Raw genomic sequence first — 22,668 nt, forward strand, 5'->3', positions numbered from 1 at the left:
TTAATATATTTCATTAAAAAAAAACGTTTAACATTTTTTTATAAATTTGAAAATAGACTTCGTTGAATTTGCAAACGTTAAACAATATTTTTTTGGGAAAAATCTCACATATTCTACACAGAAAGTAATTTTAGTTTTTCTTTTGTTAATGGATGCATCTGCAAAAAGTATTGAGGCACTTTAGAAACTGTAAAAGGTGTAAATTTCGTACATACGTACATTCTTATATTTACATATACATATGTACATATATAGGTGTTTGTATATACTTGGAAGTATGCACTAAAAACCTTGCCCTCTGAATTCGATATAAAAATTTAAATAAATCTCATTATGAAAATGTACGCCTAGACCTAGTAATTTGCATATACACATGTGTGTATGCAAATAAAAAAACTCTGCATAAGCGAAAACACCAGAAAAACTCGTACGTATACGTAAAACTTTAATATGCAATTTTAATAATTATAAATGCGCATACATACATATGTACATATGCATTGATATACGGAGAAATATTGCAAAAATTTAAGATGAGAAAGTAAAAGCACAACAGAAAGGAAAAAAGTATAAAAATAGATGCAAAATTATTCAAATATAATATATATAACACATATATGTATAAAGTCAGCGTATTGTGACTAGCAATTCACAAAGAACTCATTGAATAAATATATAGGGAATAATTTGTAAATTGGCACATTCATATAAAATTAAATATATAATATAGAAAATCAAAATGCAGAAAATAGAAAATCGAAACAGAACTAAAAAAATATATGTATATATTAAAATAAGATTCATTTGAAAAGGATGTAAATCCACAGAACAATTTTGAAAGACACGCACATATAGAAGTAGCTTTCACTTCAAACACAACGCCGTGCAAAAAAAAAAATAAATAAATACTAAAACCCATCTTAAACATTATTTCAATTTAAAATTTAAATGTCACTTTATTGGTTAAATTTGTATAAATAAATTATTCAATAATTAAATAAAAATAATAAAAAAATTTCTCGACATTCGATAATGCGATTGGGGTTTTCATATAGTCTCATAAAGTTATAATGAACCGAAAACTAGTGTTGAGAATTGTAATTGCGGAAACTCATTTTTGTATTTAAAATAACAATAATTCTTTTAAAGAAGTGTAAAAAATTATGATTTTACGATATGTTACGCCAAGTTAATTATGTTTGTAAACATCGTCACCTAAAATGCAAAACAGCATAACCTTAAAAAATTAAAAATCCAATTTTTTATTGACCAAGTTATAACCAAAACTCAAATTTGATTTTGTTGATTGATTTTATGAGTAATTTCTAATTATAATATATCTTTTTTTTTGCTCCTGTAAGCTTATGAAGAGCGATGTTACGTTATTTTGCATTTTATGTGTCATTATATTCACTTGAACTTAAAATTTGGGTTGTCATTCTCATGCTTGTTTAGTATTGTGCAACATTTTTAAAGATTAACGTGCAAATTTCATCACTACTTTATTGATGGCGCCTTTCTTAAATAAAGACTATTTATTGATGAATTTCACAGAATAATATTCCCATAAAACAAAAAGTATAATGCATAAAAAAGTTAACGATGCCTATAATTACAAAACGTTCTGTGGCTGTTGTGCTTTCACTGTCAGAATATGATAGTCATGCTGAGAAAGCATTACTTTTTTTAATGATGTACCATTATGAACATGTGCATTACTTGTTAATGAAATAATAAAAAAATTAAAAAAATATTACACGTGTGCCCCTATATATACAAATTTACAACCGCCATGTGTGCAGTAAAAACTCTTAAGATAAAATCACGTAGGAGAAATGCAATAGTTACACAAATAATGCCCTCGTCTGCGTTTTTTACATAATGCGCCAATTTTTTCCATTTTCTTTTTTTTTTTTTAAATTTGCCATTCCTCACGATGAACACCGCCGTCTCGAAGATGGCGCGCAAATTTGCAAGGAATGAGGGGGGCAGCGCGGTCACAGCGCACACTTTCTGAGCTTGTGCAAAAAAACTAAATGTGCACAGAGACCGTGAATGTTATAATTAGAAGAACTTTTGAAAATCAAAGACCGAAAACAATTAATGTATACACACGAGCAGTGTTCAGTGCCGTTATGCATATGGCTGCTAAACACTTTTGTTTAAATTTTCGCTGAAATCAAGAAATAAAAGTGGTGAAAAACAAATTTTGAAAATTTTGTACATTTTAAAATTGCTTAGTAATGGTAATTTCGAAAATATTATTTTTGTAAAAAAAACTATATTTGCTTATGAGTAAATTAGTCGTCACAACAGTAAATTTTAGAATTCGCCAAAACGCGTACAAACTTGGTGCGGCGACAGGTGCGCGCGCAATTTTTGCACTTTCACACACGCACGAATATAAATGACAGTTGAAGTGCAAATGCCACCGAAATTAATGTTACTTGCCAGCCACAATTGTAATCAGCAGCGCCGCCGTTGCAAGCGCAACTACCGTCAAGAGGGCGCTTTAAGAGCACAACTTTGTAAATATTTCGTACGCTCTTTCATACTCACAATTCTCTTTTTCTTTGCAGCGTAAATAAATCAGCAAACAGTGAAGACAAACAAGTTAAAAGTGTGGTGAAATTTAAACGTGAAATAATTTCCAAAATAAAAGCAGTGAAAACAAAACAGCTAAAGAAAGCAGCACAATGAGCGGACGTGATAATCGTGGCAGTGGCCACCAACCGCTCAGTAATGCAATGGGCAAAATCAAGGACAAACTCACACGTTCAACGGTAAGTTTGCGCTCAGATCGCAGCTATTCGAATGAAATGAGCTAACAATTTTCATGCACACACATACAACAGGACACATACCAACGAGTCGAAGAGGGACTCTCGCAATCGAACACAGCTACCAGTTTGGACACTATTCTACCCGAGGACCCGTTCCTCTTTCCACGTGGACCTACACCACAGCAAAGACAAATGACACAACAGAATAATTTCAGCGTCGATGACACACCGTTACAGTTCGGCCCCATTATACAGGATAATGACATACACCCACCACCACAGTTACCGTTACCACTTAGCCAGTCGGCCAAAGCGACTGGCAGTCAGGATTTTGTGGCTTTGCCGCCGCCACCAACAGCACAGCACAGTCACCGTGATCATCACCAGCGCAGCACCGTTTCTCTGGCCAACGATGAGCTGCAGCGCAGCAAGCAGTCGTTGAAGGGTTCGCGCGTATCCTTCGAACGCAGATCGGTCGACAGTAGCGACGACGACAATTTCGAGAGTCGGCGCAGCGGCTACCAACAACAGAAAACAGTTAGTGTTGACCACAAAGGCATATTGAAGGTACGTAAATTAGTTTAGGAAATTTCGTGGAAATTTTAAAATTGAAAATGTATTTTCCCTTACAGGACCTCAAAAACATACTGGCAAACGATAATCGTCGCCAATTTCAAGCTAAGAAGCATGTCTCACTCGATGTGAAAGGCACACGTTTCCTCGAGGACATGCTAAAGGATTCCTCCTCTGAGGAAGAGTTTCGCAAAAATCGTCGTGAATTTCAAGGACGCAAACATCAAAGTTTGGATCCGCGCGTCAGTTTCAAACTCGAAAAAGTATTACAGGGATCAAGTACAGACAGTGATGAGGATGCGGATGATGTTGAGCATACGCGTTTAATACACCGTCCCAAAGATATTACCAAACCGGTCATAATTGACCTGAAGGATTTGGAAAGTGAAAGCGATGAAGATTATGAAGCGAGTCGTCAACATTTCCAGCAGCAACGCTCCATAAGTACAGATTCGCGGAAAAGGTACGTACATACATAGAGGGTATCGGTTCCTTTTAATAAATGTCGCTTCTATTATTGCAGCCATAGACTGTATGAAATGGACGAAATGGGTAAAAAGAAAAATGAAAACCTGCGCAACGCTGTACCTTTCGTCAGACAGATTACCGAGGATGGTAAACCCAAATTGGAAGTCTACAGACCCACAACGAATCCTATTTATATTTGGACTCAGGTGAGTGTTGCGCACATAGCCACTTTCGTATATCTTTAAGTGCACATATTACTTAAGGAACGTGTGTTAGTAGCCCGAAATTGGTTTTCGATGACGTTAGCGAATATTATATAAGTTGAAATCAATAGTATTGCTAATTAATTAAGCTGCACATTAGGGTGATTCTTAATTTCAAATATTTTTGCTTTAGCATATATTTTTTTGTTTTTTTTGTATAAAAGTCGCTTATCGCAATAAAATAATTATGTTTCCTTTTTGTATAATTTCGCCGATTATTTTACGCGCCAATCACTGTTTTGAAAACGTTGCCTACATTTCGCGGCGTTGATAACAAGTTTTCACATGTGGTTTGCGCACAAATACCGTTTATAGTTGGGATAAGTACAAATGAATCAAAATATATGTATAATTTTTATAGTAACGGTTTTCGTAGCTAAGCTTTCTAGACCGTATTCTGAGATTACCAAAAAAGGCATACATAATTGAATGGGTGATTAAGCAAATGTTAAAGTGTGTAGCGCGGATATGTAAGTCTTCTCACACACACAAGCATACATAAAAGAAGGATAACAGAAGAAGAGACAATACCGTGACGCAAATATTTAAATGTGTTTGTATTAGAAGCAGAACATATTGTTATCTATTAATAGTATGACTATTGAGGAAAATGCGGAAAATGCGTGGAACACAAAAAAGGAATATAAATTGATATTAAAACAGCAGTAAATAACGCTAAGATATACACGTCTTTAATTAAAGCGCAAACACTTGTATAAGGGTGAGCCGCAAGCTTTCTAAACAGATTTGTGTATGTAAATAATATTTGTTTATTGAACTATTTCTGTTAGATGATGTTGTTAAAGCTGTACTGCAACAAGTATGTTAAAATAAATTAGAGTGACAATGTTAGAGGAGAAGTCATTACATTAAAATCGCGAAGACAAGTTGAATTAAAGTCTTACTTAGAGTTAACAGTTTTAAAGTAACAGAAGTTTTTGTAATTGAACATCCTGAAAATTTGATTATTGATATCACCCTGTATATATGCATGTATGTTAGGGTGCAGAGGAAAGTGGAAAACTACCGCTGCATTAACTGACCAAGGGTGCAATGTAAATTTACATATCTGCACAACTGCATATTCTACACCTACATACATAAACATTCATATAAATTCTCATGTACAAGAACGAAAATCTTACCACTAATAACGGCATTTTTTGTTTAAGAATGAAAATAAATTTCAAACAAGCATCACAATCAACTTTAAACCTTTCTTGAAAAATAATTGAATTAAAAAAATCGCTTGCTAGCAACAAACCAGTTAATCCTACGAGCTTGAATTCCACATAACAAATATGTATCTATTTATGAATGTATGAACTAAATATATGTATGTATATAGTGATAATGGAATTTTGTTTTTACTTTCGCATAGCAGGCATATTTCGCGCTCATTTCAAATATTTGTATATGAGATTATGTTTACGACTAATTTCATTAATTCGAACTCGAACAAAAGGAATACTTTCGAATTAGTTTTATTAAAAGATTTGCATATACATACAAATGTATATAAAATATATATTAAATAGAAAATATTTAAATATGTACATACAAATATGCATATAGGTATAGAATTGATAATCGAATTTTGCGACTTGCCTTCGAGAGATTAAATGGCCTCAAAGTGTGTATACAATTAAATTGAATAATGAAGAACATTTTCAAGCCATAATCAATTTATAAATGTACTGATAAACATTCAACTTGGCTGAACGGGGCTAGTCTAGGAAACAGCGTATAGTGAGTGGAATACAGGAGATGAACGCGGTTGCGTCTAAAACGCCAGTCAAGCTAATAAATCAATTATTGAACGAAGTAAAATCAAGTTATTGACACACTACACTACAGGATAATTGAATTTGCGATTTTTCTAAGTGGCAAAAATGGATCAGAATGTGAAATTCGATATAAACGAGAATACCCAGGCAATTTACATTTGGTCGCAGGTAAATGAACTAAAAGCAGAAAGTAGGATTTATTCAATTGTTTTTTTTATCAATTTGTTCTAAGTGAGGTCAGGTACGAAAATAATTCGATCGAAAAAATTAACATAAATGTTTAAGGTGGTAAATTGAATCGTTGCAAGTAATATTAAATATACGTTAAGTTGCTTTTATATTTAAAAATAAGGTAATGTTTGAATTTAAATGCAAATATTTTAAAGTTTGAAGTTAAGAAATTTCTAAATCTATAAAACAAGGATCGAAAATACGTTTTATGTTGAGACTTGCTTAACAAAGGTTGAAAAAGTACAGTTAATGTTGCTTTGTTGTTTGTTATTATCATTTAAAAAAGCAATCAAATATAGAAAGATTAGTAAAATTAATGATATTTAACAACAGCAAAATTTAAAAACATCAAAAAAAATTTTGAAAAATTAAAACAAAAAGTATTAATTAAAAATTAATAAAAAAAAAGAAGAATTAATAAAAAAGTTATTAATTAAAAACTAATAAAAAAAACAGCTTATTTAAAAATTATGAAAAATTTAAAGAAAAAATATAAAGATTAGCATAGAAAATTTATAATAAATAACAGCAAAATTGAAAAAGATCAAGAATTTAAAACTTTTAAAAATATGAAAAAATTAATAGAAAAAAGCAAAATAAATGAAAATTATGAAAAATGAAAGAATGCGGCCTTCAGATCAAGTGTTTTTTGCTAAATATTAATCATTAAACAGATGTGTGGTATTTAGAGCTTACTAGGAAAATACATATTTACAATATCATTAGTAGTAAATATTTTGCACATGACTAATAATTGTAGTTTTGCCATACTGCACTCTAGCTAAACTTTGAACACTCACCGGTCTGTTTTTACCACAAACTTAAATAGGCGGCTTACATTATTAGATCTGCAATAGGCTTGAACCACAAGCTAAGGTTTAGATAGAATAAAAAACTAAAATGCAAATCCTTCTTTAAATAAGTCTAACGTAGGTGGCGAGGGTGTGCACGCAATAAATTTACTTAGAAACAAGTTTCCGCACAACGTAAATTTATTGTAAAAAGAACACACTAAGTAATAAACGCAATTTTATAAAGTGCGTAGGATGACTCAAAGCAGAGGCGCTCAATGGACTGGAGTCCACTAAAGTCAAGGCAACAACAGGACACGTGTCGTCAGCGCTCGTACATGGTCACCATTATAGTCAATCAACTTTTGATGAATCGCTAGGCATTGCTGCCTTGACTGAGAGCGTAATACATACACACACACACATGCACATCTATATGTACATACATATATACTTATGTAGAGGTGCATACGTCAATACAATTGTTTAAAACCATTTTGAGCAAATTGAAAGAAATATCGACTTTGAAATATGGTTACTACACCGTGTTGGCATTGTCTGCATTCTGCAAGAAAGCATTTCAGTTGTATGCAAAACGAGCTTATCAGCGGTTCAGGACAAACGTTGTGTGATACGCCTAACAGTAATTAAGAAATAATAGTATTAGTAATATATGTGAAAAATCCTTCAAAATCATCATTCGGCGGTGTTTACAAAATAGCAAAAGTAAACAAATCGAAACCGAAAACAATAACCGCTTCGAGTTCAAATACAAATAATCAGCGGATTTTGTAAAATACAATACATTTTTTAATTGCTGCTGGAATTGTTTTTGTCATTGCTATTGTTTAGTCACCCCCGCAGCAGCCGGTCACACGATGATGTTGCTGTCCAGCCATCATTGCCTTTGCACTCTTAATTTCTAGCTGTTATCAGAATATATTGAAACGCACATGCACATTCGAAAACAGCGTGATAAGATGCGCATCATTAGATTCTAACGAACGGGACGAACGGTCCGACGAACGTAAACGGAAGCCGTTATTTACATGACAATTTACATTACACTACTCATTAGGTCATTATCAGTTTTTTAATTGCAAAGCTATCGCCAAATTTGTTTATTGTTTATATTTTAATATAAACATTAATAGGTAATGACATTAGGAAAGCTTTCTAGCGGAAAATCTGGACATTTTTTCTTTACAAATATTAGCACAAGGTCACATTTTGTCGCAAATGTAGGCACAAAGCAAATGTGTATTTTAAAACATATATTTATTTAATATTTTTTATTTTGTATGTTTAATAAACTTTGAACTAAAGCGATTTCTGTTGAAAATTGCATGACAATATGCGGCATTTACGAAGTCAATCTCGGCGTGTACATATATACCAATTTTTTAATTTACACTAAAAATAGGGATTACATAAGCGAAAGAAATAAAACTAAACTGTTTATATATTGCTATAATCAAGAATTTGATATAGCTAATACTTTTAAATAAAAATTAAATAGCATATAATATTTAATTTGCAATCTCATAAACACATACATACGAGTATATTACTGGAAAATATGCCATTATTAACCCCTTCCTTATCTACACTTTTATTCGAAGTCAAGATGGTTAATCCAAGGTTTCCACGTTTATAAACTTGTTTAAAATTTATCTTTATAAATATACATGACTTACATCGTCTCTACAATTGCAGACGAAAATTTCTATAATTTGAGTTTGGATTAACAATGCCTTATAAACCTGTTCCATTATTACTAGTATAGAACAACAACACTATTCCCAACTCTAGCTAGTGTTACATTTATCGACTGATTACCGATTTTCTATAAAAACTTTAATAAACAAGAAACTTTAAATTCGGTTGCAACGAAACTAGAATACCTTTCACAAATTAAAAAGCTTCCTTAAAAGAATTTGGTTTTCATAACGTCATTTTGTAAGACAGCTTTATGATATAGTGGTCCGATCAAAACAATTTTTTGGAGATTGCACCATTGCCTTATATACTAAACTATGCCAACAAAGTATTCCATACAAGAACATGAAAGCTAAAAGCATGTGCAAAATTACCCATGTTCAGGTTATAAAAATTAAAACTTTGAATAATGGTACCGTTTGTAATGGATACGGCTCATATTTCGCTACATATTTAAAAATTAATTAATTAATTTTAATTTTTTTTCTGAAAGTTGCCTTTGTCCCACAAATTCTAGTCTAATTGTAACACACATGCGCACAGTTTTTTTGTATAAAATTCAATTAGCAATGCACAAATTTTCAATTCATAAAACCAAAAACATCTGGTCATAAAAATTTGTAAACTTTAAAATTTCCATTTGAAAATTAAGGTAGAGTTGAGCATTTGAAAATAATGAATGTCAAATGTCACCTGACGCACTGACGTATAGGACAGAAATTTAATAAATATAAATATTAAAAAAAAGCATGTAGAATTAAAAAAAAAATTGTGTTTGCGTTTTAAATACGATGTATGTTTAAAAGTCTGCCATTTGCGCCGGTTAGGAACCTCAAGCAGCGGTAGTACCGACAGTGACTGCAATAGCAACAACCAATCTAAATATTAGCTTGCAAAAGCAACAGCGGGCAATGTTGAAAATACCTTCGAAAATTACACCATTGCAATCAGTTCGATATTAGCTTTCGAGGAATGCGTTAGGAAACTTGTGCGGCATAGTAGCAAAACAAGTCCGCGCGCGTCAAATTCTTTCTATTATAATTGTATTGTTCCTACTATAGGATCACTTCATAATTGCATACGAAAAGAAGTATTTCAATTTAATTTGCGAATCACCCGAGAAATTTATGTGCGAAACTCAGTCATTTCGAAATAGTAACGGTCTAAAAAGTATTCTCAAAATCACACAAAATGAAGTTGCTCGCACGTGCCGACACTTTTATGTCGTTTACAATACCCGATGATGAGCCTAAACCAAGTGGGATCGGTCATCAGGTGCAGTTATAAGCTAGATCAAAACGAATATTTAATATTTTCTGAATTTTTGTATATAATTTTCAAATCAACACTTTTAATTGATTGCAGGTGCTTGCTGCACTGAGCGTATCAATGGGTTCATTGGTTGTTGGTTTCTCATCCGCCTACACTTCTCCAGCGTTGGTATCAATGACTGACAGAAATTATACGGACTTCGAAGTAACACCACAAGCGGTAAGTTCTTCAACAAAACAGCAGAGTGATATTCCCTAATTGATATTTGAAATTTCTTAATTATACAAATTTTATATTCTCATTACAGGCTTCTTGGGTTGGCGGTCTAATGCCACTGGCGGGTTTGGCTGGCGGCATTGCTGGCGGACCATTTATTGAGTATATGGGACGTCGCAATACAATTCTCGCTACCGCCGTGCCTTTCATTATCTCTTGGCTGCTCATCGCTTGTGCTGTTAATATTGCCATGGTGCTAGCTGGGCGAACGCTTGCTGGTTTCTGTGTGGGCATTGCTTCGCTCTCGTTGCCCGTGTATTTAGGCGAAACAGTACAACCGGAAGTACGTGGCTCATTGGGTCTACTACCAACGGCTTTCGGCAACATTGGCATCTTACTTTGCTTTGTCGCCGGCTCATATTTTGATTGGTCTCAATTAGCTTTCCTTGGTGGTGCGTTACCTGTCCCATTTTTGATTCTTATGTTCCTCATACCAGAGACACCACGTTGGTATATCTCACGTGGACGTGAAGATCGTGCACGGCGTGCCTTGCAATGGCTACGCGGTAAACAAGCTGACGTTGAGCCAGAATTAAAGGGTCTTTTGCGTACACAGGCACATGCCGACAGACACTCATCAGGCAATCAATTAGTAGAGTTGTTAAGACGCAACAACTTGAAGCCTCTATCCATTTCGCTGGGTTTGATGTTCTTCCAACAGCTTAGCGGTATAAATGCTGTCATCTTTTACACAGTAATGATATTCCAAGAGGCTGGTTCCACCATTGATGGTAATTTGTGCACAATTATTGTGGGTATAGTGAACTTTATTGCAACATTTATGGCAACCGTACTCATCGATCGGCTCGGACGTAAGGTAAGAGGAAATGCCCACACTATATTTGAAGACAATATTTTCTAACGGTTTGTTATTCACTCATTGCTTTCGCAGATTTTGCTCTATATCTCCGATGTGGCCATGATTATTTCGCTCTTCACACTTGGTGGCTTCTTCTATTGCAAGGCATCTGGCATGAACATCGCCGAGGTTGGTTGGTTACCACTGGCGAGTTTCGTGATCTACGTGGTTGGTTTCTCACTCGGTTTCGGACCCATACCGTGGTTGATGATGGGCGAGATTTTGCCGGCGAAAATTCGCGGCTCTGCTGCATCGGTGGCCACCGCCTTCAACTGGACATGCACATTCATTGTGACCAAAACCTTCCGCGACATGATTGGTAAGTTTCTAATAAAATCCTACATAACCCCCTACAAACAATTAACTTGAAACCTAAATCTTTGCAGATACAATGGGCGCACATGGTGCCTTCTGGCTTTTCGGTTCCATCTGTGTGGTGGGCTTATTTTTCGTGATATTCTATGTGCCTGAGACACAAGGCAAAACGCTGGAAGATATTGAACGAAAGATGATGGGACGTGTGCGTCGCATGTCCTCAGTAGCGAACATTAAGCCCTTGTCTTTCAATATGTAGAAAGATGTCACTCATCGTATGATTTACATACATATGCACATACATACATACATGCTATGATGTGTATAAAAATACAACCAAATACTAGTTTAAGTGCCTTAATTTTAAATTTAGTAGCGCAACATGCGGCAAATATCTTGACCAGTGTGAAGTAAAGTTTGCAAAACGAAGCAGAAAGGAGGTGTGCGTTTAGAATGTACGAATGTAATATAGTTCTGTAAGCAGCTAGCAAGTCAAAGAAATTATGTAGATGAGATTTATAATATTCTGAATGTGATGTAGTCTAATAGCCGTTAACCGAAAGGAAATGTGTGCACCTTTCTGTCGGTTCATGACAATTGATGTTTCCAAAATTTTTAACAAGGAAAATTTAGATGAAAAAATTAAATATATTATATAAAATTGCATTGTGTTATTAGTAGTATTTACAGTAAAAATGAGGTAGTGACCTAATTGTGTAGTTTTTTTTAATTAAAAATACATTTTTTTAATTATATTAATGACCATTAGTGCTATATTTATTAAGTTAGGCGATATAACTAGCAATAACAAACAAGCAAAGCTAAAAAGAAAAATATGAGTAAAAATTAAAAAAACTACTAAGTTAATCATCAACCGCCTTATATTATGTTATTGTTAATCAATATAAATAAACTTTCTATTCAATAAGTAATTGTTAAATGAAAAGAAAATTTATTTTAAATATAAACGGTCTGTCGACCCAATCTGAAGCGTACAATGACCGAAAAACAGTTTGTGTATTATTTATATTTCTGGAAGAATTATAGTTTCTCTTGTATGCACTTCATTTTTGGGACAACAAAAACTAATAAGCGACAAGTTCTTCGAAAATTGATTTAGGACTCCGAGATATTTGGAAAAAGTTTTTAGCTAAAAAATTAATAATATGGAAATTTCGGGTAATCCAATGGCTTTTATGCTGCACAAAAGTTGATTCGGAATAGTTCATGGCGCGCAAACCGAATCAATAATTTTTTGTTCATATGAAGTTTGATCTCCATATGTCAATTAGCGTATATTTGGCAGCTGTTTATTGACTACGCGAAATTAAAATTGTACAACGGTTTGCTTGAAAAACATTCAATGAAGGTCGTGACGTAATAAAATTGGATCATCCACCTCCGCTTAAACAAATAGTGATTAAAAGTCGTTGTGTTGGCACCAGTAAGATAACAGAGGCTCTCGACATCGCTTATGGGTCAACTCCAAAAATTTTGGTTAATGTTTTGGTTATGGTGTATTCAATGACAGACTCGTACCAAAATATCTGAATCTTTTGCGAAAACGACGCAAAGAAGAGGTCGCCAAAGAGATGCTTGACAACGTATCTGAGGACCCTACATTATTCAAACGCATCGTTGCTGGTGTCGAGTCTAGGGAATGACCCGGCAAAAATGAGCGGAAGCCGAAAAAAAATAAAATTCGTTGAAGGCCATCTCAACCGAGGCATAAAACAAGTATATGGAAAACGATAGCAGTAATACTCGCTCGAGAGTCTATATTGAAGGCGACAATAAAGATTTCTATCTAAATACGGGTTTTTTTTTGTCAGTCCAGGTGAACTTTAATCAAATGGTATTATTAATATATGATTGATTTTTTTTTTTTATTGTTTTGATATTTTCACCGACAATGATTAATTTTGAGTAATTCTATAATGACATTATATCAAAAAAAAAAATGTATTAAAAAAGATCATATTTATATTTTAGGTTTTTGTTTGCTCGAAAAAAAAATCCGCTATATAATTACATATATTTTTGAAGTTTTTTCTTTAACTTTTGTTGCACATTCTTTTAGAACAAATTTAAAGCATAAATATATATTTGTCAATTATTAAACGATACGTTTCTGAAACTTATCTGAAACAGTTAGTTGGTAAAATTGTGATTTTAAACTGTCTACAGATTTAATTATATTTTCTCATACTAAATACAATATATTGCAAAGACGCAGAAATAAACAGTTGCTGTGAAAGTATACACATCAGTTAGGTGACCTTCTGCAGTTTAATATTTATGTTGTAGTCTTGATGAAATTAAATAGTTAAGAGTATATTCATATGTATTCTGAATTCAATTAGGCGGAAAACGCACACCGCAGTTACTTTCCGTTATTGAAAAGCAATTACACCGTTTAAAATAAAGAATAATAATATACGGTACCTAGTTGTAAAAATTCGAATAATATTATATTAATTCAATAAAGGGATTATCTGAAACAAAATATAAATTTTAAAGTTTCCAGAAACCCATCAAGTATAGAAAACATCAAAAATAATATTTTATACGTTTTTTATCAAATATTCAAGCAGATAATTCATGTGGACCACTTATTAGCAAGGTACGATGTACAAATTGCTCTTAACACGATTCTTTGAAGTGATTCCGGCAAATATACTAAAAACTCTTTATAAGTATGCCGACTTAGAAAGGCAGTCACTCACCCATTACTTGAACTCTGCAAATAGCGCAGGTATCGCACTCAACATCCCAACTCCACATAGCCACAGCATTCCACTTCTTCAACGTAAACATTTTATCAGGTTTACCTCCCTCATTATCGTTGAATTGTTTGTCCATGGAACTTTCAATATCCTCACCATCAGCCATTGTTTACAAAACTTCCTTGAACCGCCAGTAATAAAGTTTATCGCAATGTTAAAAATCCAATTCCGAGAAGAGGGTGATGCTGACACAAAAGAAAATAAAACACAGGGTTCACTAGCGTTAAATATTTCATTGAAAAGGTGTGCGTCTAAGATATACTCGCTAACTTTTTGTCACATTACCCAGCAGTAGCAGCTATACAAACTCCAAAATATTGAAAGAGCTAACGTGGAAAACTTAGGCATACACACCGTAATACCTTTACATAAGAAATTCTTGTTAAAATTGTCAATTGGATCTTAAGAAACTCATATAAACTTTAATAGAATCGCCGGTAGCGTTGTTGGGTAATTAACAAGTGATTTAAACGATAGTTGAGTTGCAGCGATATTCAAGTATTGCCCGATGCACTTTGTGTAGTATCAAATATGTACAAAAAGGACCAACACTAATAAGAAATCGCTGTAACTACTCATATTGGATATTAGGCTGACCTTCTCTTTCCGATCCGACAAATGAAGAAACTTATAAAATCTTATAGGTTATTTCCGGTGTCAGAAATACATTTCAAAAGTCGTAAGCAGGGTAGCAGTAAATATTTAACAAAATCTTTGATATTTATAATTGTCTTCACAGGTATATGGAACAACCGATTCATAGTCTCATACCCAATGTATTCCCTTTGGTCAAACATAGAAAAATGTATTATCACGTAAATATACATATGTATGTATATCAATTTAACTGCTCGATTACAAGTTTATTGCAATTCAAAACTGTATTTGATGGCTGCTGTAATGCTAGCTTGTAATTGATGCTGAACTCAATTGAAACCATCAGAAGCCGACCAATAAAAGCTGGTCGCAATAAAAAAGTTTTATGTTGCTATATTACGGTATTGCAAATTTCGAAATAACAAGCTGAAGATTTCGTTGAGTACTCGTGGAGTTTAGTCTCTTCGCGCTCGTCTATTGCCATGACTCACTCAGGTTTAAAGCAAACGCACGCAAATGTGGTAATGTGCATTTATTTCCCCTAGATAAACAAGCAACTTAAAAATTTATAATATTTAGAAAGATTTCAAATGTAAAATAAAAAACATTTGCTATTAACAAAGGTTGGAAGAGCATTTACTCGTGTTTTATGAAGCTGTCCTTTTTCCATACCTTCTTCTTACATCAAAATAATATAGCCTAAATTAGAGCATCCGGGCTGACAACTAGATTATAATTGTGACGATTTCTTCAAATGCATACGTATGTTTGTATATCAGTTTATTTATAAAAAAGTATCTCTGCTTATGATATTTCTCATAAGATCTCGCATGCAACGCATATTTTCTTTAATATTATACGTATGTGTGTGAATATGGATGCGCGTACAGGTAATAATTGCATGCTTGCCAACTACTATCCGAAATCAGCTGCCACATAACTAATATACAATAATAAAAACAGCAAAAATAACACAACACAAAAGCTAAAAAGTAACAAAATACTTGTGGATGTATGCATGTACGTGTCATTGAGGTCATACGCCGGGCAAAAGTACAAAAACTGGGTCATCATTCCGCCAAGTTGCCAACATCAATGGCACTTTATTTGTTGGTATTATATTCCCTGCTTTACAATCACACACCCAAAAGATATATTGTGCTTTCTGGTCAATGTTGTACATGGGTATAATGTTATACCCATAAATACTTATGTTATTCAATATCGACCTTAAAGAATGTCGGAATGCACACGCATATTTTGTACTGCAGGATAATTCTGTTCACTTAATGGTTGTTTTCCAGATAACATTTTTTCGACCAAATTCGTCTTCACATATGTAGTATGATATGTCTGATGCTTCAAAATATGACTGTCTCGACGATTATGTACTTCTTCATTGCCGCTTAATTTCTTTCATTTGAGCATTTTCCTGAGATCTGAGTAAAGGAAAAATGTCATTATTTTGAGTTATACTATTTTCTTAAGAGACTCTGCGGAAAATGATTTGGTTTAATGACTTCCCCCATAAAAAACATGTCGTAAAAAGTACAGTACGAATGGAAAATTAGAAAAAAACAGTAGATATATTATTTTTCACATCCTAAGGCGACAATAGAATGAATCTGCTTGAGAGGATGAAGTCAATCTCAACCACAAAGTATTGGCAAAATGAGAAAAAATCCATTCTTGGCATCAACCATTAAAAAGCACATTTATGAGCAAAATGGCAGAGGCACTAAGATTTTTTATGTTCTGAGAATTGTAGCAAATTTACTTAATGTACTCAAGTTTTATATCGACAGGATAACTGCTTACAGAATCTGTTTAGGGACAGTACAATCAAGTGGTACACCGACGTCTCGAAAACGTCGGAGGACCACGCACAAAACTCTCCATAGCTATGAGCAGGTTTCTGAGCATATTCCGAGCGGAGGTATACCCGGGAATGAACTGACTAATGCGCTTGCCCGCTCTGCAGCATCCACTAACGTGGTAGGACCGCAACCTTTCATTGCGGTTAGCCAGCACGCCATAAAGGAGCTGCTCCGCAATGTTGAAGCAGTAATAGAGACATTGGCAATAAATCCCAGGCATGCGTGCAAAGTTGTTAATGTGTGATTACAACTTCAAAAGGTTTAAATATATAAACAATCTCCCAAGGGAAAAACTCAGGCTTGTGGTCGGAAAAAGCACTTGTTTAAGATGGGCCCAGCATCTTGTACAATTTGCGGATTCTGCCATTTGGAGTCTGACACACCAGAACATCTGCTAATGTGCTGCACAGCAGTCTGCAGGCGCCGTTTACAAACAGAGATCACATCGCTTAAATAACATCTAGCAGTATATTGGAACTTATCAATTTGCTGGGGTTAGTTGAGACTTTGTGACTTAGGGGAGTTCACAATAAAAACTAGATCGCGGTGTAATCCCCACTTACTCATCTAATTTATCTACAGGATCATCGAAAGTGAAAAAATGCGTGTTTTAGTTAAAAGCTTAACTTATAACTTGGACGAAGTATAAAAAACTAAAAATTATTTTCGGCAGACCTTTTTACAAAAAATGAAAATTTCAGTGAAAATTTCGCGACATTTTTTTCAAATAGTTGTAATCGAAGAAAAAATCATTCGTCCAAATCTTTAAGAATTGCATGTGAAAGACATGTGTAAAATTTCATGACGATCGGTTGAGTAGTTCTCAAGAAATCTTGCCAACCGACTTCAAAAACACAAAGGCGGCGCACTTAGCCTAGCAAACCTCGAGCGAACAAGTTCTCAAGGCTGTATCTTCGAACCGACATACCACATATTACTCGGATAAACTTGAAAATTTGGATAGGAAAATAAGACAATATTCTAGAGTTGTTGTAGAACTTAATAGGACAATAAAGAAATGTAGAAACCCGTAAACCCTTCAAACGCCTTAATCCAAACTAATAAAAAAAAATATTTCATATCCAGGTAATAAAAAGGAACCATACTCCTAGCAGTAGTTCTGTAGACACGTTAAAAATAGTAGTTTAACTATATGCTTATAATATGTACATACAAACATCTGTATACTCCATAAGCGCAAGGTTTATGTACAGTTACCATATATGTATACCCACACATCAATGCATAATGCTAGCGTTTTACCTTCATTGCTAGTTGCAAATGCTTAAGCAATAGCCGCGCTAACGTTGACTGCATTACATAACTCAAACACCGCGACTGCTTCTCCTTTCCCCTCCAATGCGCCAACAACACGTTCGCGCTGTTAAATGTGTCAAYAGTTATTGATGCACATTTGTTTGTACGCATGCATGTACGTATGTATGTATGTATGTTATATTGACAACGCGCTGGTATGTTTCGCAAACAAAGAAAAGAAAAATGCACACAAAGCTTACCAAAATTTATGGTCTCAAATGCAACAGGTTTGCCAAAGTGTTCGGCAGGTGCATACGGTATGTGTCTACGCATGTGTTGGTTGCTATTGGTTGGCCTATGTTGCCTTGAGCTGCATGTACAACTGAAGTGTGTGTACGTGCGATCCGCGTTTGCGCTTTCACTGTGTGGCGCTGTGCACTGAGCGTAACGAAAAGCAATGCTATTGTTGTTGTTGTCGTTATGTTAGTGCAATTAAATTGCTCAATGATGTGCCAAAATTGGAGTACAAGTTACCTTAGATGAGTTGAACTATTTTAATTGGGCCAATAAAAAATATTAAATGAAGTCAAAAATTATACCCAACACGACTCTACTTTTTTACCTAAAAATTTTTAGGCAAAAAATATTATTCGCAAACACGCATAATTTTAAAATTATATTTTTATAAGCAAACCAAAAAATATGCTAATATTTATATAAGTTTGATTACAAAGATATACAAACAAATTTTAATAAAAAAAATATTTTCAATTTCAAATGAAAATTTGCCACACATATAGTCAAGTCATAATTTGAGTAAAAACGATCGAAGAATATATTACTTACCACGTTTGTCTAGTTCATGCAATTAAAAAGTTTGTAAAAAATTTGAGTGTTTCTTTAACTTATTATTAAATAAAATAATATTAAGCCTAGGGCAGTTTTCAAGTTGTATAAAAATATATAACACATTTGGCTTATAATAATGGAAAATAACGGAGCAAACATAACTGTTAGCTAAGTGCCGCAGTCTCGCTTGCCCCATTGAACCCCCCTTCCATTACTTCTACATCAACTACAACGTCCTTCCACTTCTGCTTCTCCTTTCTACCAAGTGGCCATCGGTCCTCCTTGTTCTCGTTATCGTGCTAATGCTTCTTTATTAAAATCCTCATCAGTATTGTTGTTGTTGTTTTGGTGTTACTCCCGTTCAGCTCAACATTAATGCGCGCGTACTTTTGTGATTACCTTCGGATGGACTAATTGGGAGTGATAATGTTTTAACATATTGGTTGTTTGATTGGTTTTCTGGTTTCCTGCTACTACGCTTCATCCTTTCCATCGGTTCGTTTCTATCCACTTGTTTTTACTTGTATTCGCGATCTGTGGTGGCAATTCTCAAATTTCGTCGGTTTCATTTAATTTCAATTGGTTGCAATTAACATTTTTATTATCCGTGGTCTTCATCTAGTTCGCCGTGATTTCATACAATGTCATTATGAGTCATTTTAGAACTACTCAGCCTTCTTCGTCAACAGTTTGTGAACACGCTAAATAAGAATCATCATTTAATAGCCATGATGATGGTCATGATGTTCTTCCTTATGGAAGATTGGCACTTCAACATGGTACTTTTCTGGGATGGGAATCTCTTTGTGTACTGGTACCTTGACTTCTGAGTACACTGGATATGGTTTCTCAATGGGTACTTTAACTTCATATGGTACTGGTTTCTCAACGGTGTAAGGTACCTTCTTCTCCACAGTGTAAGGCTGTGGCACTGGCACCTTTACATGTACTGGATAAGGTTTCTCAACTTCGACTTTGTATGGTTTGTCAACTGGCACTTTAACTTCATAAGGTACCTTCTTTTCCACAACAACTGGATATGGTTTTTCAACTTCGACTGGGTATGGTTTCTCAACTTCGACGGGGTATGGTTTCTCTACGGGCACTTTAACCTCATAGGGCACCTTCTTGATCACCTCATATGGCTTGGGTACAGGTACCTCAACCTTCACTTCATAAGGAATCTTCTTGATGACTTCGTAGGGTTGTGGTACGGGCACTTTCACCTCATATGGAATCTTCTTGATGACTTCGTAGGGTTGTGGCACGGGCACTTTGACTTCGTAGGGCTTATCAACGGGTACTTTAACTTCATAAGGCACTTTCTTTTCCACAATGTATGGTTTTGGCACATGCACTGGTACTTTAACGTATTCCTTAACATGTACGGGCACCTTTTTCTCGACATAGTATGGTTCGGGTACAGGCACTTTCACCTCATAGGGTACCTTCTTTTCCACAGTATATGGAACGTGTTTGGTAACGGTGTAAGGCACTGGCACTTTCTTCTCAATAGTGATAGTCTTGACGTGTTCATGATGATGATGATGATGTCCATAGTCGCCTAGATGAAGACCACGTTTTTCGACGTTTTTACTATCATCCTTTGTTTCGGCGGCGTCCTTCGCAGTTTCTGCTGCAGCAGCATCCGCTTTTTCAGCTGCCGGCGCACAATTGGCAATTGCCACGCACAAGGCGAGACAAGGTAGTACAAACTGTAAATGGAATAAAATGAAGAAATATTAAGTTTAAGCCAAATTCACACATCCATTTGGATCACTACAGATGCAGTCGTCATTAGTATTATTATTTTTTGATTTTCTTAATTACCAAGCGCATTGTTGAGCTGTCGGTGTGAACGGTCCAATAGAGGAGAATTAACACAAAAAGTTTGTTTAGCCTATAACGAGATCCAAGTTGGGACTGACTTGTTCAGCTGCGCACGCTTACTTTATATACATGTGAAAAAGCTGCGCGCGCATGCGCTATTGTAGCAATCGTTGCGCCTGCCATGCGCTGCTTACCATGCGGCAATACATTCGCAATACCAGCAGACACCACCGCATTACAAAAACAACTACAATGCATGATAATAAGCGACGCCACAACAACAACCACCACAATAACAGCGCCATTGGCGCAGAGACGTTGAAACGGTATCAGCTTAAAAATATTGTAGCAATACTAAGTTTTGTGGTTTTAGCCGAATTATTAGTGGCAAGACTGCAGAAACAAAAGAAACAAACTTCAACTATAGTAATAAGTAATTAGCATTAGTTTTTAAAAAGTTGTATACGTACCCACAGTGTGGCCCGCAAGCGAAAGGTTTTGTCTGTGTTATTCCACAATCGCTTTTTTCGACGTGAACTTAAAGTGTTGCATAAAAATTTCAGCCATGTCCATGCCCCTTTTTTAGCTCCTCTTTTTTTTTAAACTGGAGCGAAATAAAGTGGCTCCAGCGATTAGAACTCCGAAAAGCCCTCTGTCGCACTGAAAAAGTCATAAGCCTTAGTGGAATTAGCAGAATTGATTCAGGTTACAGACGTTGTAATTAGAGTAACAGTATTTCGATGAAATAAGTATTCTTCCACCAATAAAAATGTGCCAATATGGCCTGTATACTAAAATATCGGTTCTCTCAAAATCTGTGGTTCATGACATTGTGACAGAGCACTTGAACAGGCGCTAGGTGTGCGCTAAGATGGTCCTAAAAGTGGGTGACTAGAAATTTCGGCGACTAGAAGTGTGCCATGACAATTTGAACATGTGTGAAATGACCCCCAATTTTTAAATAAGGGGACCCAAACAGGATCGACCGTGGCTCTCAAGGCTATTCCGGAGAATGCCTTCCGTGACGTAATTAATATGTTGTTTAAAAATACCTGATATTTAGTGCCTAGTAGAACGATTTTTACCTCCAAATCACATTATAATTTCTTTCAACGTTTTCGGTAAAGATTTACATGATTATCTTCAAGAAATGAAATTTCTGGTCCAAGCTTCTGCACCAAAGCGAGAGTTCTCGACCAGAATAAACTGTAAAAGTATAGAGTATGCTTTCGCTTTGTTGGGAAGTACCAACCCTAGATTAAGTAAACTGTTCAAGAAATTTCAAAAATTCAAGCAGTTCTGAAAGTGTTCGTTTTTTTATCTTTATCACACTGAAATCTGACATTATACGTACAGTAACTATTTTATGTCCTAAAACCCAAACTTTTGAGCAATTACCACACTTTGTATCTCTATGGAATAATCACCCTCTCTAATTGACATCGTTTCATGTAGGGTACTTCGTAAGCGCTAAGCATTACGATGAACACGATTCGCAAAGTATACTATATACAGGTAAACATTTCGAGCAAGTTTCCCAAAAAATCGCGACGTGTTAAGAGTGTTGCCACAAGAGGAAAGCATTCAACGCTCGGCTGGTTATATCAACGACCTGTTTTCCGCACTCCAACGTGCATTCATGCCAACACCGACTTGCGAAAAGGAAACGATACAACGGCACGGCTACAACGGTACATTGACGACGAACTTACAGCGCTAGCTTGTTGCATGTGCCGATCTTCAACTCACACACACACACACATGCATGCCATGCACAGAGATCGAATTTAAATTAGCACACTGCCCGTGTAGGTCTTACGAAATCGCTGGCACTCGCTGGCGTGCATGGACGCGTAAATGTGAGTATGTTGGTATCTTTATAATTTTAGCGTCAATTTTATTTGCATTCAGTTAGTCAGTTTGGTCTTTTAGTGGCACGCGGAGACTAATGTTAGCGCTGCAGACAGACATTGACATCGAACAATGAAGCTGTACGCAACATAAAGACTCGCCGACATATGCACATATCTACATACATACAAGCATATATGCAAATAGATATGTACATACATTCAAATACATATGTAGATGTATGTATAATATGTAAAATGCAATTTGCTTGCAACAAGCAGCTT

The 22,668-nt window shown here is 35.0% G+C and overlaps 3 protein-coding genes across 5 annotated transcripts in view; 1 reads left to right on the top strand and 2 right to left on the bottom strand.

Annotated features, from left to right (window-relative positions):
- LOC108975708 (facilitated trehalose transporter Tret1) overlaps positions 1-12,348 on the top strand; it is a 13,778-nt gene extending 1,430 nt beyond the window's left edge. For 2 of the 3 annotated variants that reach the window (XM_018944404.1, XM_018944410.1), the window contains exons 2-9: positions 2,580-2,783; positions 2,856-3,350; positions 3,416-3,819; positions 3,880-4,030; positions 9,981-10,106; positions 10,195-10,980; positions 11,056-11,341; positions 11,409-12,348. In XM_018944404.1, coding sequence (XP_018799949.1) covers positions 2,697-2,783; positions 2,856-3,350; positions 3,416-3,819; positions 3,880-4,030; positions 9,981-10,106; positions 10,195-10,980; positions 11,056-11,341; positions 11,409-11,596 — 2,523 coding nt within the window. In that variant the 5' untranslated portion in view covers positions 2,580-2,696 and the 3' untranslated portion in view covers positions 11,597-12,348. Of the gene's footprint in view, positions 1-2,579; positions 2,784-2,855; positions 3,351-3,415; positions 3,820-3,879; positions 4,031-9,596; positions 9,891-9,980; positions 10,107-10,194; positions 10,981-11,055; positions 11,342-11,408 lie in introns of those variants that run through there. The other variant, XM_018944417.1, reaches the window with a different exon arrangement.
- LOC108975729 (RING-box protein 2) overlaps positions 1-14,229 on the bottom strand; it is a 42,256-nt gene extending 28,027 nt beyond the window's left edge. The window contains exon 1 of the mRNA XM_018944429.1: positions 14,064-14,229. Within this exon, the coding sequence (XP_018799974.1) occupies positions 14,064-14,229 (166 nt within the window). The remainder of the gene's footprint in view (positions 1-14,063) is intronic.
- A 4,925-nt stretch (positions 14,230-19,154) lies between these two features.
- Positions 19,155-20,625, bottom strand: LOC108975386 (MAGE-like protein 2). The gene is made up of 2 exons (XM_018943843.1): positions 20,534-20,625; positions 19,155-20,418 (listed from the first exon to the last, which is right to left on the bottom strand). Exons 1-2 carry the CDS (start codon positions 20,540-20,542, stop codon positions 19,423-19,425), a joined length of 1,005 nt encoding a protein of 334 aa, XP_018799388.1. The 5' UTR covers positions 20,543-20,625; the 3' UTR covers positions 19,155-19,422.
- Positions 20,626-22,668: the final 2,043 nt, after the last annotated feature.

Source organism: Bactrocera latifrons, unplaced genomic scaffold, assembly GCF_001853355.1.
Source record: "Bactrocera latifrons isolate USDA-ARS-PBARC rearing strain unplaced genomic scaffold, ASM185335v1 scaffold_114, whole genome shotgun sequence".
NCBI lineage: Eukaryota > Metazoa > Arthropoda > Insecta > Diptera > Tephritidae > Bactrocera > Bactrocera latifrons.